At 39.5% G+C, this 19,185-nt stretch overlaps 1 protein-coding gene across 6 annotated transcripts in view; it reads left to right on the forward strand.

Annotated features, from left to right (window-relative positions):
- Positions 1–19,185, forward strand: part of RASSF6 (Ras association domain family member 6) — a 64,977-nt gene that overhangs the window by 1,369 nt on the left and 44,423 nt on the right. For 3 of the 6 annotated variants that reach the window (XM_065914085.1, XM_065914090.1, XM_065914087.1), the window contains exons 2-3: positions 7,445–7,550; positions 11,048–11,146. The exons of 1 other annotated variant lie outside the window; for it this stretch is intronic. In XM_065914085.1, the coding sequence (XP_065770157.1) occupies positions 11,088–11,146 (59 nt within the window). In that variant the 5' untranslated portion in view covers positions 7,445–7,550; positions 11,048–11,087. The remainder of the gene's footprint in view (positions 1–7,444; positions 7,551–11,047; positions 11,147–19,185) is intronic. 2 more of the 6 variants (XM_065914088.1, XM_065914086.1) reach the window with 1 other exon arrangement.

The following is a 19,185-nucleotide window of genomic DNA, read 5'->3' on the forward strand; positions in this document are numbered from 1 at the left end:
AGGAAGCTCGTGGGCTATACAGTTCATGGGATTGCAAAAAGTCAGACGTGACTGAGTGACTAACAATATTAGAAACTATAATTTTTAAGAAGAGAGAAACACTCAATCCTCTGTTGTAGAACCCATCAATTTTGAGGTTTATTTATAAAAGAGACTGCCCCTGAATAACATTGATAAAATTAGACCATATACTCCATATTCTTATATTGTACCACATATTGTATTGTTCACAGTAAAGTGACACAGACTTTTATTTGTGTATAGACAGGAAACATGAAACATAAAAAATTGATGCCTATGTTTTGTTGGTCTTTACCACCTAAACTTTAATTACAAGGAAGTGAATTTACTTTACGAATTTTTATTTAAAGGGCACTTTTGTTATTAATAATTTTGTGATAGGTTTATTAATGTGGATAACTTTGAGGTAGGAATAAACTTAGTAGATGTGACTAACAAAGTAATTCTATTGATGACATTTTATCTTTGCTTTATTAATATAAAACATTTAAATATTTTGCAATTGATCTTAGGTTAGTATTATCATTGTTTTAATGAATTCTGCCCTCAAATTGCAGAGTTGAAAATCTTCGCTGTATTTTTTTTTTCTTGAGAGAGGAAAGTAACTTTTTATCCAGTTTTATTGAGATATAATTGACATTTAGCACTGTATAAGTTGTACAACACAGTAATTTAACTTACATATTCATGAAATGCTCCATCATCTCGCATAGATATAAAATTAAAGAAATAGAAGGAAACTTTTTACTTGTGATGAGAACTCTTAAGATTTACTCTTTTAACAACTTTCGTATAGCTCAGTTGGTAAAGAATGCCTACAATGCAGGAGACCTCAGTTCGATTTCTGGGTAGGGAAGATCCCCTGGAGAAGGGAAATGCTACCCACTCCAGTATCCTGGCCTAGAGAATTCCATGGTCTCTATAGTTGGCAAAGAGTTGGACACGACTGAATGACTTTCACTTTCGTATACAACATGCTTATTTATTTTATTTGTGGCTCTGATGGGTCTTTATTGCTATGTGGGCTTTTCTCTTCTCATTGTGGTAGCTTGTCTTGTTGCAATCCCGGGTTCTAGAGCACAGGCTCAATAGTTGTGGGCTTATTTGCTCAGAGGAGTGTGGAATCTTCCTGGATCAGGGATCAAACCTGTACCTTCTGCATTAGCAGGTGGATTCTTTACCACTAAGCCACCAGGGAAGCCCTATCAGCATTGATTAAATTTATCATGTTGCATATTACATCCTAGTACTAAACTTATCTTATAATTGCAAGTTTTACCTTTTGATACTTTTATATGATTGCCTTCCACTCCTCCCCCTTATAATTGGATATTGACTGAACAATTGGAAATAGAATTCTAAATCTAACTAAACTGAACTATACCACATTACTGTCATCTGAGGTGTGATTGCATTTAGTGTAGTTTAACTAAAAACTTGCAAAATAATGCAATCTATTTAGAAAAAGTTATAGTACCAGTGTTCACTAAACATTTTTCAAAAAAGAAATATGCCTTTATGCTAAATAAATATTTTTAGAATTTAAACAAGTCATTTGACTTTTTATTTCATAATAAACATATATCTAAATAACAAACAGTAGGCCCAACTAAAACAAATCTATTAACCATATTTGAGATTAATTTATTTAGCCACATAAACAGGTATAAATCTTCCTGAAGTTTATTTTAGTATATAAATGTAATTGTACTATTTCTAATGCCTATAAAATTTTGTGATAAACTATTAAATGTTTTGGTCAATCAGAAGAGAGAAATAACCAGCAGTGATTAAAACAAATTAACTTTTCTGATTACATTTAAAATAATATAACATGTGTGTAATACATATGTAGCATGTAATTTAAGGTTTCATATTTGATACTTGTTTTAAATAAGAGGTATCCTATACTTTTCATTGAAATAGAAATCTAATGCTGTCAATTTACTTATGCAGATTCTTTGATCGCAAGGCAGATAGGGAATTTAAGATTGTTAGATACATGGGCTTTATATAAAAGTTTAGATTTTTAAAAACAAGTAAAGGTCAATTGAAAGTACAACCTCTGCAAAAGAACTTCTTTTGCATGCTCTCCTTTTCACTGAAGTCTGGACTTAGAGAAGATTGGGATCTGTGGCAAAACTTAGTCTTTTAAAGACAATCAGGTATAGTGATTTCATCATTTCATAACATCATCTCAAGAACCGAATGAACCAGTACTACTGCCTTCAGTAGCTGAGCATGAAGGGGTCTCCTTCTTAAGGGATGAGGGTGTTCTCTTAATAGCGGAGATGGTTGAAGGACATCTCCATCATCCTCCCAGAGTCTAGTAAACGGAGCTCAAGAGGAGAAAGGGATCATTCTTTTGCAACCAAATAATGAGCAGGAAAAATGAGCCATGGTCCCTGTAAAGTCAACCTTAGAATTTCCTCTTGGAAACCTAGATGAAGCAGAGAATCTGGAGCTGGGTCATGGCAGCGATTCCAGAAGATGTTGTCGCCAGCCTGAGTAGCTCCCTCCCAGACTAAGCGGTGGCAAGGTACTTTAAATCCTGAAGTGGCTTCAAACTAGTCCGCCTCTCCTACTGCTCCTGCTTTGCTCACCTCCCCGAGGGCACTCTGGGGAGAGTGGAGCACCCAGGGTTAGCGCCGTGTAAATGTGCACTCACATACTAATGGCTTGGCACTTCAAATTAGATTCCACTGGGACTGAGGGTGACGGGATAGTCACATAAAAATCTGGCTGCTTGATCCACATTCTGTTTAGTCCTGTCTTAAAGACTATAACACATTTTTACTTGTATCTCTAAACAAACATTCCCTAACTGCAATCAGTATCACCTGATAAAGTGATAATATTTATAGTCTAATACTGAACTTTTACCATCACTGCAAATGAAGCACATTCCTTAGAAAAAATATGGTGCCAAGTATTTCCCAGAACCCATATTTTTCTTGACTTTTTTCTGTTTTCTAAGAATAGGATAACAGAATTACAGATGTTTGGTTTCTTTGAAGTGATACAATTGTATATGGCTCTGCTCTTCTGTACATAAGGTTCCAGATCAGAGCTTAGAGAAAACAGCTTTATTTTAGAGCTAAATACGTATTTGTAACTTTCCATTGTTTCTTCAGGCAAAAATAATGTTTAAAACAAAATCCTCCATGCGTACAGCCTTTAATATAATTTTACTTCATAACTGAAATACACACTTCCTATTCTAATGTGAAACTCTCTAGTCTTTTTTTTTTTTTTTTTTTTTTTAGCAATTTTTATAATGTGTGTTCTGGAGTAAAAAATGGCAACCAGCTCCAGTATTCTTGCCTGGAAAATTCCATGAACAGAGCAGCCTGGGAGGCTACAGTCCATGGGGTCGCAAAGAGCTGGACACTACTAAGCATGCAGGCATGAATATGGTGTGTGTTATGTAAGATATGCTTCTCATATATGATTTAGAAAATATATATGAAATCAAAAAGGAAATAATTATCATTCATAATTTCACAGCTTTTAGTTTTACTGTTAATATTCTAGTACATCTCTCCATAATCTGAATGACTTCTCAGGTGGCTCAATGGTAAAGTATCCACCTGCAATGCTAGAGACGCAAGTTCGGTCCCTGGGTCAGGAAGATTCCCCTGGAGAAGGGAATGGCAACACACTCCAGTATTCTTGCCTGGGAAGTCCCATGGACAGAGAAACCTGGCAGGCTACAGTCCATGGGGTTGTAAAGAGTCTGATACAACTTAGCGACTGAGCACGCACATCACATACTGAACATAGAGATCTTCATTGCTTTATATTAATGTATGTTTTCTCTACATACTTGCATATATACATTCACTCTAGGAGTCAAAAATTAAAATAAGCTATCATCCTGTTCTAAAGGAAATTAGGTAAAATAAAATATGATTAGGGAGAGAAAGCGAAAGTAATTAGAAAGACTCAGATGTTTTGCTGTGAAAGTTCAAAGGAGAAATTCTCTTTGGCCGGAGGACCCAGGGAGTTAACACATGTATTTTTCTAGCTCATTGTAAAATTATGACTGCTCTGACATTTCCTGCACCCAATGGCCTCAGGAATCAAGGGCTGCAGATATAGATACAAATATAGGCCATGCTTCCGGGCTTAGCGTGATAGCAGGCCCAGAGAAGGAACTCATGAAATATTTGTTGATATACAGAGGAGCGAACCAAGTTTCCCACTTTTAAACAAGTAACCATTTAATTAGTCCATGCTTGAACCTGGGAAGGTACTTTAAATGACTGGTCCTTTTGAGTTTTATTTGGGCTTCACCTCACATCCTTTGGCCTCATTCTGGTAACTGGCCAGTCCAGGCAAGTCGACATCTATGCAGGATGGAGAGCGGGAAGAGGTAAACCACTTCAGATGTTCTCGGATGCTTCCCATCCTCAGCATTGCCCATATACGGGTGCTGACTTATCCTGCTTTCTCAGGGTTCTCATCCCGACTGCCTGCTCAGACTGATTCTATCTTCCTGATCTTCTCTCTTCCCTGTGTGCCTCCAAGGTCTACTTTAGCCTTGACCGACCTAGTACTTCCAGGACTGTTTATTTCTCCAAGATTTAATTACTTGCCTATTTAATTCTATATTGAGCTGTACTCTATGTGGACAAAATTTTAAAATAGATAGCCAAACATTGAATAAGTGATCTTATTTCCTACACAGTCAAAGTCAATAAGCTCTGGCCCCAGGATGCTCCCATCCTGTAAGATTATCTCTCCCAGTAAAACACTTAGATTTTTAACTACCTTCCTCCTCAAGTCATAGTTTGTGCTTGTCGTGCAGTTGTATCCAGCTCTTTTCGACCCCATGGACTGCAGCACACCAGACTACTCTGCCCATGGGGATTCTCCAGGCAAGAATACTAGAGTGGGTTGTCATGCCCTCCTCCAGGGGATATTCCCAACCCAGTGTTGGAACCCAGGTCTCCTTCACTGCAGGGAGATCCTTTACTGTCTGAGCCACAAGGAAAGTCCAAAGTCATAGTTTAAGTTCTACCAAAATAATTGTGAGCATTCAAAGTAAGACCCTTAGGCTTCTAGACCTGTAATTTTTTTTTCATAAATCTTTCTGCTGATTTAATCATAATCTCTGGTTATCCTCTTAAGTCTTTTGAGGAAACTAGCTCAGACCCTTAAAACTACCAAATCTTTGTAATTTAGAGGATATTCACAAGGGCACTACCAGATTTTAATTTACAATATATCATGGCTAATGGGAATGGAAAGGGGAAACTGTTTGAATTCATAGATCTATTTCTCACTTTAGTAATTAATAATAAGCTGGGACTTTTACCAAATCACCTTTTTACCTTTCAAGTGTTTCAATTGTTTGAGTATTTTGCTTAGCCAACTTTTGGATTCAGTCAATATTATTTCCTATTCAATTAGCTTATAATGCTTATCAAGAAAAATGTTACCCCGTTTTCATCTTCTTTCACAAATTTCTTTCAACTGTCCTTTCTAAGGTCAGGATAATGAAAGGACTTTTGAATTCCTCTTTGTTTGTTTTGAAATTTAATTACGTCTTCTGTAGCTAGCTACAATTTGCTTCAGCATAGGTCATGAGTGACAATATAATTACATCGCAATTGTTTGCTATCTTTAATGATACTTTACCTAATGTTTTTATGAATACAAAGAGTGGGGACCAACCAGGAAGCCATTGCAATGATTCTTCAGCCCATCATTGTCAATTTGCCTTTGTACTTCAGTTCAGAATATTGCCCACTTCCAGTCCTACCTAAAATACCATATTAACTATGAGGTCAAGGTCAGTCCTTTGGATCACAGGTAGAGCTTGACATTTAGTCAGTCACTCAATAAATATTATCTAAATTATCTAAAGACAGTCAATGTAACTCAATAAAATCCTTTCAGATACTGATGCATTACCTAGATGAAAATATGATAATTGGATTACCTGGAAGAAGGTATAAATAGAAAAGAGAGGATGGCTGAGGACAGACTATTGGCACAATGATCTGAATAATATGATAATGACTGAGAGTTACTTAGGGAAAGTCTCTGACAGAGACCAGCATGATGGGAAAGTCTGAGGTAAAGAACTCCAAGGAGGAAGAGTAGCAAGTTCAAATCCCTGAGGCAGGAATGAGCTAAGGGAATGATTAAAAACCAGAAAGAAGGCCAGTGTAGATGAAATGTAATCAACGAGAGAAGTAATAAACAGAATGAATACTGAATTGATTGACAGGACCTTGGGCGTCATCATAAGGAGGTTCTATTTTACTCTAGCTCATTCTTGGAAGTCTTTATAAGGTTTTAATCATGAAATGACAAGATCTGATTTGCTCTTGAAAATTATCATCCTGGATGCCATGTGGAGAATGGAATATGGGTCATGATGTGGGTTCAGGGAAACCAGTCTGAAGGCTGATGCAATAATCCAGGAGGAAGATGGTGGTGGGTTGGCTCAGAGTGGTTGCCCTGGAAGTGGGAGCTATTGAGTTACCAGTTGGAGGTACCAATAGGACTTACTTTTGGATTGGAATCTGGTTATGAAGAGGAAAACGTAAAACTTGTAGTTTTGGTGCCCTTAGGGTGGGTGGGAAAGAATTGTGGAGGAGGGAATTCCGGAGTGTGGGAGAAAGTCAGTGGTTCTGGCTTGGCCATGTTGGCCTTGAGATACCTTGGATGGCTATCCAACTAGAGATTAATTTAGGTAGTAGCATAAGTCTGGAGTCGGCAGAGAGGCTGGGCCAGAGCTGGATTAGGTTACCTGGAAGAGAGGGTGGTCAAGAACAGGCTATTAGAACAAGCCAGCGTTTTGTGATCATATAAGGGAGGAGCCAGCAGAGGAGACTAAATAACTGAGACATGTGGGAGAGCCAGGAACTAAAGTAAGGTTGTGGTGGTTGCTGCTTTGCCCCAAAGTCTCCAAAAACAGTGTTTCAAAAGGAGGGAACAACCAACATTGTCAATTGCTACCGAAAGGCAGAGAAAATGAACCACTTGGCAAGATACAGGGCCATGGAATGTGAAAGAAGAGCTACAGGAGAAGTAAAAGTATAGAAGTGAAAGAATACATTCTCAATAATGGTAAATAATTTGGATCCAGGAAGGAGAAGGTAGTGTTTGACTACTGGGAGGGGTGGCAATTTTGGGGGGGGGGGGGTGGAATCTCACTAGGAAGCCCCAACTACTCTTTTTGTGGATGATATAATGACAAAATCTAGGGGCAAAACTCAGGTTTTAGAAGCAAGAGCAAAGTCTATACAACTAATCAACCCAGACCAAATTTTGTGACTGACTAACTGGGATTTGTTGGGCTCATGGAGCATGCTGTGTTTCTGTCCCAAGACAGCCTAAAATGCCCTTGTAGCTTCTGACCTACACAGTTAATTTGCCAGGTTGGCTAAGGTTCTGTCTCTTTCAGCAGGAGTCCTCCATGAAACCTCCTTCCAATGATGTGCTATGAAAGAGGGTGATGTTTCCAACTAGAGGAGCACCAGTCACAGGAGGACACGATTAGAAAATGAGATAAGGTATAAAACCATCATGGCAATACCAGTGGGAAGCAGAGAGTGACATCACTGCAGTGTAGAAAACAGGCCATGGGGAGACTGATATGGTTCCTTCTGAGCAGGACAAGAAGGAAGTAGAGATCTGAATCTGCAGAGATGAGGGAAAGGGGAATGGTGAGAAGAGACTTGATGACACATGACTCTGTTAGACTACAAAGCCTGGTGTTAAAGAAAGTTTCAGTGTTGAGTTTGGAAAGGTAGGTTTTGGTGGAAATACAGAAAACCTGAAAGTCAGGTTATGGGACCTGAGCTGTATTTGCAAAGAATGAGATCTCAGGAATATCTGATAGCAAGATGATGTGATGATCAAAATGGCAAAAGCATAAAGGGAAACTAGTCAAGCATTCAGCTTAAAGACCATTATAATATGCCTGGTGGGACATGCTCATAGCTTTCCAATAGGTTATATAATTTCAAAGTAACAATGTGTTCTAAGGGAAAATATGCATCAGGGATGGACTCTATGAAATCTCTTTTCTTCTTTTCCTTTTTTTTGTTTTTGACTGTAGTGTGTGTGTTAGTTGCTCAGTGGTGTCCAACTCTTTGTGACTCCATGGACTGCAGCCCACCAGGCTCCTCTGTCCATGGAATTCTCCAGGCAAGAATACTGGAGTGGGTTGCCATTCCCTTCTCCAGGGGATCTTCCCGACCCTGGGTTTGAACCCGGGTCTCCTGCATTGCAGGTGGATTCTTTACCATCTGAGCCACCAGGGAAGCTATTCTCTTGGAAAAAGAAAACATGAAATGTCTTCCACACACTTTACCCCAGCCAGAATGACCTACTTTAGAATCACCTCCCCTTCTTTTTTAAAATTTAAGAAAAAAGTGGAATTTTTCTCTCCAGCTTTTTTATTCTGGCTATAGCCCCTATGATTCTGTAGCCTTGAAGCCATGGTAATTAAATATTCAATTTCTGCAAAAGGGAATGACTAGAAAATATTATATTGGAGAAGGAAATGGCAACCCACTCCAGTGTTCTTGCCTGGAGAATCCCAGGGATGGGGGAGCCTGGTGGGCTGCCGTCTATGGGGTTGCAGAGTCGGACACGACTGAAGCGATTTAGCAGCAGCAGCAGCAGAAAATATTACACAAAATCTCTGGTCACACCCTAATGCCATTTATATGAAGACATAAAGGAGGTTATTATTCATATCTGACCACAGTTTCCAGAGCCTGAAGGAAATTTGAAGGATGTCATGTCACACTTAACTAACCCCACGGGTCAGAGCTTGATTTTGGCTGCCTGGCAACTTGAAACTGTGTTTGTGGAATGGGACAGGTTTCAGTCAGTTTGAATTCAATTGCTGGAATGAAAGGAATATGTTCTCTTGCACAATCATATCAAAGAGAATTCTTTCTAGAAATACTCCAAAAACAGACTTACCAAACTAACTGACCCTTCTCTGCCTTGGGCCAGTTTTTGTAGTTTTTCCATTTATGTAGTTTTCATAGCTTCATAGTTTTCAGTTTGCAGACCTCCAGATGTTGCTCTAGAATTTCTTCTCTACTTTAACTAGCTTGTATTCTTAGGTTGCCCCCCAAATTTCAGTGATTGCAAAATGCCTCTTTTTGGATCAGATAAGCCTTTGGGAATTTAATATCTTTTTAAAGAAAATAACACTTGGCTGCTATATAAACAGAACTTTAAAACTAGATCGATGTTTTCACAAGTCTCTAGAAATTTTACTTTAAAATATAACAACAAGATATTTGATTTTTTTTCAAAAATATTTGGAAATTTTACTACAAAATCTGAAACCAAGAAGACTTCTGAAATATTATTTCAACCAGGCAGAAATCCTCAAGGAGCTTCTCTTTTTTTCTTCCCCCTTTTTATACTTCTCAACAAAGCATAAGCTCTGTATCAGGAAACAGCTGCTTCAAACACCCTGAGCCCATCTGTGCATTTATGAAGAGATGGAGCAGGAGGATGGCTTTTAAACCACTGAGACCTGGTAGCATCAGAACTGTGGATAAATTGAAAAAATGAAGAAGATTCTTCTCATGTATTCCAAATCAACTACTAAAAATTCAGAGTAGGGTTCCTGACAATGGGAGTTATGCCAAATTTAGACATAGTGGTGGGTACATTCATTACTGGGAGCATAGCTAAGTACAGCCATCAACTGGAAAGTGACTGTCAGCACAAGGTTGATCCAGGATCTCACTTACACATTTGCAAATCATTAGCATTTACCATGGGCCCACATTGTCGTTTGTATGGCCCTTTGATGTCCAGCCCCCTGTTCCACCTTTCTCTCTTCCCATTTCTCTGTCACACAGTTTCTCAAATTGATCTCCAAGGGGAAATCTGTATGTCAAGCTAAGTGTTTTTGACTCATGTACTGTTTCCTCGTGAGCCCTCCTTATCATCTTTAGTGGGTCAAAATAAAATTATATGTTCCTCTTCCTTCACCAGTTACTCTGGTGGCTCAGCTGGTAAAGAATCCTCCTGCAGTGTGGGAGACCTGGGTTTGATCCCTGGGCTGGGAAGATCCCCTGGAGAAGGGAAAGGCTACCCACTCCAGTATTCTGACCTGGAGAATTCCATGGACTGTATGGTCTGTGGGGTCACAAAGAGTCAGACATGACTGAGCGACTTTCACTTCACTTCACTTCCTTTACTAATATTTTCCATAAAGTAAATGAAGAATATAATTTTCAACTTAAAATAAGAAATGGTTATCAAAAGAGGATAAAAATGGTTTTTTCTCTCAAAAGCACATAGTGAGTAATAAGAATGGAATGAAACACCTAAATATCTTAAAGCTTATATGGAGGTGGTGGAGAGGAATGGAAGGGACAGAAAAAACATGTTATCACTTGTTTCCAAAACAATTATTCTGTGAAAAGTGGGTTTACAGGATGCTATTTAATACCCACTCAAAGTGAGTTGTAGTTAAAACTCTGAACTCTAAGTTTATTTTCTTAAAATTGAAGATTTTGGAGAACATTTTACTTATCCTGAACATTAATTCCCTTAGATGTAGGAAAAAGAGAGCTTTGAAAAAAATCTTAAAATGGACAAATTTGTAGAAAATCAACTATTTAATCCATATAACCTTTTTGCAAACTTCAAAAACAATATTGGTGAAAAAGAAAAATAGGAAACAAACATATTCAGACCTTGCTTCAAATGATTTGTTCCACTACTTACTGTCTGAAATGGAGATAATAATGCCCCTACCTTGCTAGGAAGGCCTGAGGAGTAAGTGAGATACTACCTATCAAATGCTCACATACAGAGTGTGAGATTCAAAGCAGGCACATGGTAAAAAGTCTCTTTACTTCCCTCTCCAATCTAACCTTCATGCCCACATACACAAAACACTACTTAAAAACTGCCCCCAGAATATTTTTACACACTAGGGACACAACAAACAATTTCAGTGTAAGCTAGAGACTAATTTATGAATGTACCCAGGAACATACCATTAATACTATTCTAAATGTTTTAGGGTAGCCCCAGATGATCTCAGAAAGGGGCAGAAGAAGATTATGATGGCTCACCAGTCCTCCTCTTGGATCTTTATCAATGAAAGGACATTCATTACTGGGTAACTATACACCTACAGCTATATACCTTATATATTATTTTGGTCATCAGTCATTTGTGGGTTATACCTTATGTTTATTATGGATTATGTCATTCTAACCATCATTTGAAAACTTCAGCTGTATTGAAAAAAACTGGAAAATGACATCATTACATTTTCTAACTATTCTCATTTTCCTATAAAAAGAAGCCAGTGAAATATATTATAAAAATTATGTGAGGCCTTTGTAAAATATTTCAGAACATATGAGATAAACAGTGTCTAAATTTGGTTTTCCACAAGAATTATAATAAAGTCTAAATGTATATCAATAAAAAAGCATGACATATGATCCACAAGATCAGTGATACGAATCATCAGTTGAGACCTTGAATAACAAATTAAGTAAGACTGCCAAGCCATAGCCTATCATGGAACAATCACTCTATTTCATAAGTAGCGGTCTAATTTCACCAAAAGCTAAATTTCTATGTTAATAGTTGGCACAGTTCTCAGGAGCAGCATTCAGTAAAAGATCTAAGACTCATCAGAAATGATGTATCAAACAATTAGCCCACAGGCCTGAACCAGACTTTCCTGTCCTGTCCTGTCCTTCCCTTCCTTGCTCTTCAGGACACACTTCATTTTTTACTGTTTCTCTCTGGATGTTAGGTTATGTAATAGACGACCAGTAGCTATAGTTATTTTCTTATACATAGCAAATAGTGTATATCATGTTAGTGTAGGTATAATAGAGCAGGGATTTGAAAACTTGAAGAGTAAAGATAAAAATGAACCTGGCTGAGCTAAAGCAGAAGCTGAATAAGAGAAAGACACAAAGGTAAGGAAAAAAAAAAAGGTGGCCCTGAAACATGACTCATGTATTACAGGGAAGAGAAACAAAGCCAAAGAAATAAATGATCAAGTAGTATAGATGGTGCAGGACTGCACAATGGGTAAGCAAAGAGAACAGATATGCTCAAAATGGAATCAAAGCCACAGGTGGAGGATGAGCAAGAAATGTGTGAAATGGGAAGAAGGCAGAACGCAGAAGGTAGAGAATTCACTCATTCATTCCTCAGATAGTAGTTAACTGTTCCCTGTGGACAGGTACTCTTGTGGGCCCTGAGAGTTCAGGAGTGAATGAAACAAACCCTTACCCTCATGGGCATGCTAAGTCACTCAGTCATCTCCAACTCTTTGCGACCCCATGGACTGTAGCCCACCAAGCTCCTCCATCCACAGGACTCACCAGGCAAGAATACTGGAGTGGGTTGCTATTCCTCCTCCAGGGAATCTTCCCGACCCAGCAGTCAAACCTGCATCTCCTGCAGTGTCAGCTAGTCAATCAGTCAGTCAGTTCCATTGCTCAGTCATGTCCGACTCTTTTTGACCCCATGGACTGCAGCACGCCAGGCCTCCCTGTCCATCATCAACTCTGGAGTTTACTCAAATTCATGTCCATTAAGGCGGTGATGCCATCCAACCATCTCATCTTCTGTCATCCTCTTCTCCTCCTGCCTTCAATCTTTCCCAGTATCAGGGTCCTTTCCAATGAGTCAGTTCTTTGCATCGGGTGGCCAAAGTATTGGAGTTTCAGCTTCAGCAACAGTCCTTCCAATGAATATTCAGGACTGATTTCTTTTAGGATGGACTGGTTAGATCTCCTTGCAGTCCAAGGGACTCTCAAGAGTCTTCCCCAACACCACAGTTCAAAAGCATCAATTCTTTGGTGCTCAGCTTTCTTTACAGTACAACTCTCGCATCCATACATGACTACTGGAAAAACCATAGCTTTGACTAGATGGACCTTTGTTGGAAAAGTAAAATCTCTGCTTTTATTAATGTCTTAGCACATTAATGCTGTCTAGGTTGGTCATAGCTTTTCTTCCAAGGAACAAGGGTCTTTAATTTCACAGCTGCAGTTACTACCTGCAGTGATTTTGGAGGCCAAGAAAATAGTCTCTCACTGTTTCCACTGTTTCCCCATCTATTTGCCATGAAGTGATGGAACCAGATGCCATGATCTTCGTTTTCTGAATGTTGAGCTTTAAACCTACTTTTTCACTCTCCTCTTTGACTTTCATCAAGAGGCTCTCTAGTTCTTCTTTGCTTTCTGCCATAAGGGTGGTGTCATCTGCATATCTGAGGTTATTGATATTTCTCCGGCAGTCTTGATTCCAGCTTGTGCTTCTTCCAGCCCAGCGTTTCTCATGATGTACTCTGCATATAAGTTAAATAAGCAAGGTGACAACATATAGCCTTGATGTACTCCTTTCCCTATTTGGAACCAGTCTGTTGTTCCATGTCCGATTATAACTATTGCTTCCTGACCTGCATAGAGATTTCTCAGGAGGCAGGTCAGGTGGTTGGGTATCTCTTTAAGAATTTTCCACAGTTTGTTGTGATCCACACAGTCAAAGGCTTTGGCATAGTCAGTAAAGCAGAAATAAATGTTTTTTCTGGAACTCTCTTGCTTTTTCTATGATCCAATGTATGTTGGCAATTTGATCTCTGATTCCTCTGCCTTTTCTAAATCCAGCTTGAACATCTACAAGTTCATGGTTCACATACTGTTGAAGCCTGGCTTGGAGAATTTTGAGCATTACTTGATTAGCGTGTGAGATGAGTGCAATTGTGCGGTAGTTTGAGCATTCCCTGGCATTGCCTTTCTTTGGGATTGGAATGAATATTGACTTTTCCCAGTCCTGTGGCCACTGCTGAGTTTTCCAAATTTGTTGGCATAATTGAGTGCAGCACTTTCACAGCACTATCTTTTAGGATTTGAAATAGCTCAACTGGAATTCTATCACCTCCACTAGCTTTGTCCATAGTAATGCTTCCTAAGTCCCACATTACTTCACATTCCAGGATGTCTGGCTCTAGGTGAGTGATCACACCATCGTGATTATCTGGGTCATGAAGATCTGTTTTGTATACTTCTTCTGTGTATTCTTGCCACCTCTTCTTAATATCTTCGGCTTCTGTTAGGTCCATACCATTTCTGTCCACTATTGAGCCCATCTTCGCATCAATATTCCCTTGGTATCTCTTACTTTCTTGAAGAGATCTCTAGTCTTTCCCATCTATTGTTTTCCTCTGCTTCTTTGCACTGATTACTGAGCACGACTTTCTTATCTCTCCTTGATATTCTTTGGAACTCTGTATTCAAATGGGTATATCTTTCCTTTTCTCCTTTGCCTTTAGCTTCTCTTCTTTTCATAGCTATTTGTAAGGCTTCTTCAGACAACCATTTTGCCTTTTTGCATTTCTTTTTCTTGGGGGTGGTCTTGATCCCTGCCTCCTGTACAATGTCACAAATCTCCCTCCATAGTTCTTCAGGTACTCTGTCTATCAGATCTAATCCCTTGAATCTATTTCTCACTTCCACTGTATAATCATAACGGATTTGTTTGGTCATACCTGAATGGTCTAGTGTTTTTCCCTACTTTCTTCAATTTCAGTCTGAATTTGGCAATGAGTTCATGATCTGAGCCATAGTCAGCTCCTGGTCTTGTTTTTGCTGACTGTATAGAGCTTCTCCATCTTTGGCTGCAAAGAATATAATCAATCTGATTTTGCTGTCAACCATCTGGTGATGTCCATGTGTAGAGTCTTCTCTTATGTTGTTAGAAGAGGGTGTTTGCTATGATGAGTGCATTCTCTTGGTAAAACTCTGTTAGCCTTTGCCCTGCTTCATTCTGTACTCCAAGGTCAAATTTGCCTGTTACTCCAGGTGTTTCTTGACTTCCTACTTTTGCATTCCAGTCCCCTGTAATGAAAAAGACATCTTTCTTGGGTGTTAGTTCTAGAAGGTCTTGTGGGTCTTCATAGAACTGTTGAACTTCAACTTCTTCAGCATTACTGGTTGGGATATAGACTTGGATTACTGTGATATTGAATTGTTTGCCTTGAAAATGAACAGAGATCATCCTGTCGTTTTTGAGATTGCATCCAAGTACTGCATTTCGGACTCCTTTGTTGACTATGATGGCTACTCTATTTCTTCTAAAGCATTCTTGCCCACAGTAGTAGATATAATGGCCATCTCAGTTAAATTCACCCATTCCAGTCCATTTTAGTTCACTGATTCCTAAAATGTCGATATTCACTCTTGCCATCTCCTGTTTGACCACTTCCAATTTGCCTTGATTCATGGACCTAATATTCCAGGTTCCTATGCAATATTGCTCTTTATAGCATTGGACTTTTCTTCCCTCACTAGTCCACAACTGGGTGTTGTTTTTGCTTTGCCTCCACCTGTTCATTCTTTCTGGAGTTATTTCTCCGCTGATCTCCAGTAGCATATTGGGCACGTACCGAGTGAACTTGGGGAGTTCATCTTTCTGTGTCCTATCTTTTTGCCTTTTCATACTGTTCATGGGGTTCTCAAGGCAAGAATACTGAAGTGGTCTGCCATCCCCTTCTCCAGTGGGCCATGTTTTGTCAGAACTCTCTGCCATGACCCGTCCATCTTGGGTGGCCCTACACAGCATGGCTCATAGTTTCATTGCGTTAGACAAGGCTGTGGTCCATGTGATCAGATTGGTTAGCTTTCTGTGATTGCAGTGTCAGGAAGGTTTTTTACTGCTTGCACCACCTGGGAAGCCCCTACCCTCATGGGGCTGCCTCCTAAAAAAGGGAAACAGTATGTAGGATAAGTATTAAACAACAAGCACTATGAGATGCTGAAAGGTATGAAGAATAAAAATAAAGCTGGAAATGGAGTAATGATCACTGGGGGTGGAGATCAGTGAGTTATGATTTCATATACGATGGCCAGGAAAGGCCTCATGGAGGAGGTAGCCTCGGGAGAAAAGCCTGAAGGAGGTGAGTGAATAAGCTGTGTTGGTATCTAGCTGGGAGGCTTCCAGGAAAGGGGATGCTAAGTTCATAGCCATGAGGCAGTTACATGCCTGTAAGAGTGGAGGAAGCCAGTGTGGAAAGTGAAATAGGAAGACATTAGTGGAAGGTGAGGTCAGAGATACAATGGGGCCAGAATATGTAGGGTCTCATAGGCCATTGAGACTTTGTCTTTCCCACTTAAAAGATGAGAAACCATTGAAGAATATTGAGTACATGAGTTTCTGGATCAGTCTGGTTGCTCTGTTGAGGACAGGCCAAAGAAGAGACTAGAATAGGAGCAGAGAAACTATTGAGAAACTTGAAGTCCAGAGTAGAGATGACGGTGGCTTGGACCAAGGTGACAGTGGCAGAGATAGGGGGAAGAAAACAGTCAGATTCTAGGTATATTTTGAAGGGAAGGGCAACAGAAAATCCTGAAGGATTAGATGTAGGGTATGAGAATAATTAAGGATGATACCAAGGATTGGGTCTAGAAGGATGGAGTGAACACTTTCTGACATTATAAAGACTACAAGAGGACCACGTTTGGGGTAGAAGATCAGGAGTTCAGTCCTAAACATGTTACTTTTGAGAATTACTAATATCACCAAGGGAATAAGTATGAACAGAGAAGATTCAAGGTCCAAGAGTAGAAAAGAGCAAAATGAAGTAGGAAAAGTAGAAAACAAGAAGGCAAGGCGTGGGATGAAAAGTGGGCAGAAGGAACGTGGGCACAGGATGGAGAGGAGGAACAGTGATATAGTGGATATGTATATAAAGCACCACTTTGGGATGTCAACGTAGCTGACATTTTGATGGAGACACAAGAAGGAAGTTGAGGAAATGGGAAATTGAAATGGAAGACAAATTAATCTTTAAAATAAGTGCAGATGACTGATAATGAAACTGAGAGAAGGTAACATCTGTATAAAACCAAAGGTGAGAGAGACAGAAAGATCTTAGAGAGAAGTAAGATGGACATTGTTAAAAGTACCTGAAAGATAATAGTTTGGGGAGAGAAAAGGGTGATAAAAGGATGTGAGTGATCTGCAGGAGAAGCAGGAAGCAAATGAGATTCAAGACAGAGAGATGATGGAGAAGATGAGAGATGCTGTGAATAAAAGGGAAGAAGAGGGTGGGCAGAACAGGGTAAGAGCCCCTGACAGCCCCAAGAAAGCCCCCCTATAACATGTGCCTCTTCCCCCCAAAATTACAGAAGCAACAAAGGTGTCTCCAAAGACATAGCCCTGGTCTACACCGCTGTTTCTTTGTGCATAAATGCCTTCCATGCAGCATGAGTTTAATGAACCAGGAAAACACATTTACCACACCAGGAGAGAAGTTTCAAGAAGAAACGTTACACAGCATAAGAGAAGAATGTACAAACCCATGTATGTATCTTCCTGTTATTCAACCCTGCCTAACTCAGCTTACTCTGTGAAATCCTGATTCTTACCCCCCAACCAAGTCAGTTCAGTTCAGTTCAGTTCAGTCGCTCAGTTGTGTCCGACTCTTTGCGACCCCATGAATCGCAGCACACCAGGCCCCCCTGTCCATCACCAACTCCCGGAGTTGACTCAAACTCATGCCCATCGAGTCGGTGATGCCATCCAACCATCTCATCCTCTGTCGCCCCCTTCTCCTCCTGCCTCCAATCCCTCCCAGCATCAGGGTCTTTTCCAATGAGTCAACTCTTCCCACGAGGTGGCCAAAGTACTGGAGTTTCAGCTTCAGCATCAGTCCTTCCAATGAACACCCAGGACTGATCTCCTTTAGGATGGATTGGTTGGATCTCCTTGCAGTCCAAGGGACTCTCATGAGTCTTCTCCAACACCATAATTCAAAAGCATCAAATCAAGTCAGGGCATTACTAAACCACACCTGGGGCCACCTCTCAGTCTGAAACTACAATAATTTTCTTTTCATTTTCTTCAGCTATACATATGCTCTTCAACTCCTGAATTCCCAAGGAAGCAAGGTCCTTTCTCACTCACAGCATTAGATTTACCCTTGTTGTTTAGTTGCTAACTCATCTGACTCTTTTGCGACCCCATGAACTGTAGCCCACCAGGCTCCTCTGTCCACGGAATTTCCCAGGCAAGAATACTAGGATGGGTTGCCATTTCCTTCTCCAGGGGATCTTCCTGACCCAGGGATCGAACCCACATCTCCTGCATTGCAGGTGGATACTTCACCGCTGAGTCACTAGGGAAGCCCAGAACCCTTGTCATAAGATTAAAATACTCTCTAAACAGGCACCACCCAACCCAAATAGCAATCCAAAGTCCCCTTCTGCATTCACTGTCATCTCTTTGAGCTAGGACCTCTCTTCCTCTACAAAACCTCAAGACAAATGTCACAGAGAAGCCCCAAGTGCCCTCCCTAACTCATGTCTGCTCTGCCGGGGCAGCCCTGTTCTTCCCAGTCCTCCTATTTGCACACATGTGTTTCTCTTTATTCTCAGCCTTGAATCATCTGTTTCTCTAGAACAGCTTCCTTCCACCTTCATGAAACTCTTTATTCTGTTTTAAACTGATGGATGTCAATCTCATTTGTATCTTAATGATAACTTCTCCTCCTGGACATCATGTTCCTTTTATTCATCTGTCTAATCACAGCATGAGTATCAAGAATTTTACTGAAATTAACACCTATTCCTTACCCTGGTGGTCACCAGGTCAACTTTTGGTTCCTTTATAATATTTTAGTTTCCCAGTCTCAGTTCCTTACTTTTTTCATGAAATCCTCCCTGAACTGCATTAAGACTTTAATTAGCCCATTAATTGCTCCTGATTATGGAAGTCTGATTATTTATAAATTATTGTTTTTATATATTTATTTCATAAACTGAGAAAATATAGAAACATAGACTGAAAGGGTAAAAATTATCCATAATTTTACTACTCAAAAACAAAAGTAGTTTAATTTTGTCATGTTCCTCATCTGCTAAGGATTCTATTTTATACAGTTGAGATTATACTGTATCTTGTTTTACACACCTGGCATACACACCTCCCCATAAAATTAAAATAATCTTCCTGAAGATGATTTTAATGACATTAAATCACTCAACAGCATATAATGTCATAATATAATCATTCCTTTAATTTTGACCCTCAAGATGGCTCCAATATTTTGAATACACTAGGACTAGTTCACAAAGAAATAGAATTACTGAATCAAAGTATACAAGTAAATCTAATATTATTGTTACA

This window comes from Muntiacus reevesi, chromosome 22, assembly GCF_963930625.1.
Source record: "Muntiacus reevesi chromosome 22, mMunRee1.1, whole genome shotgun sequence".
Taxonomy (NCBI): Eukaryota; Metazoa; Chordata; class Mammalia; order Artiodactyla; family Cervidae; genus Muntiacus; species Muntiacus reevesi.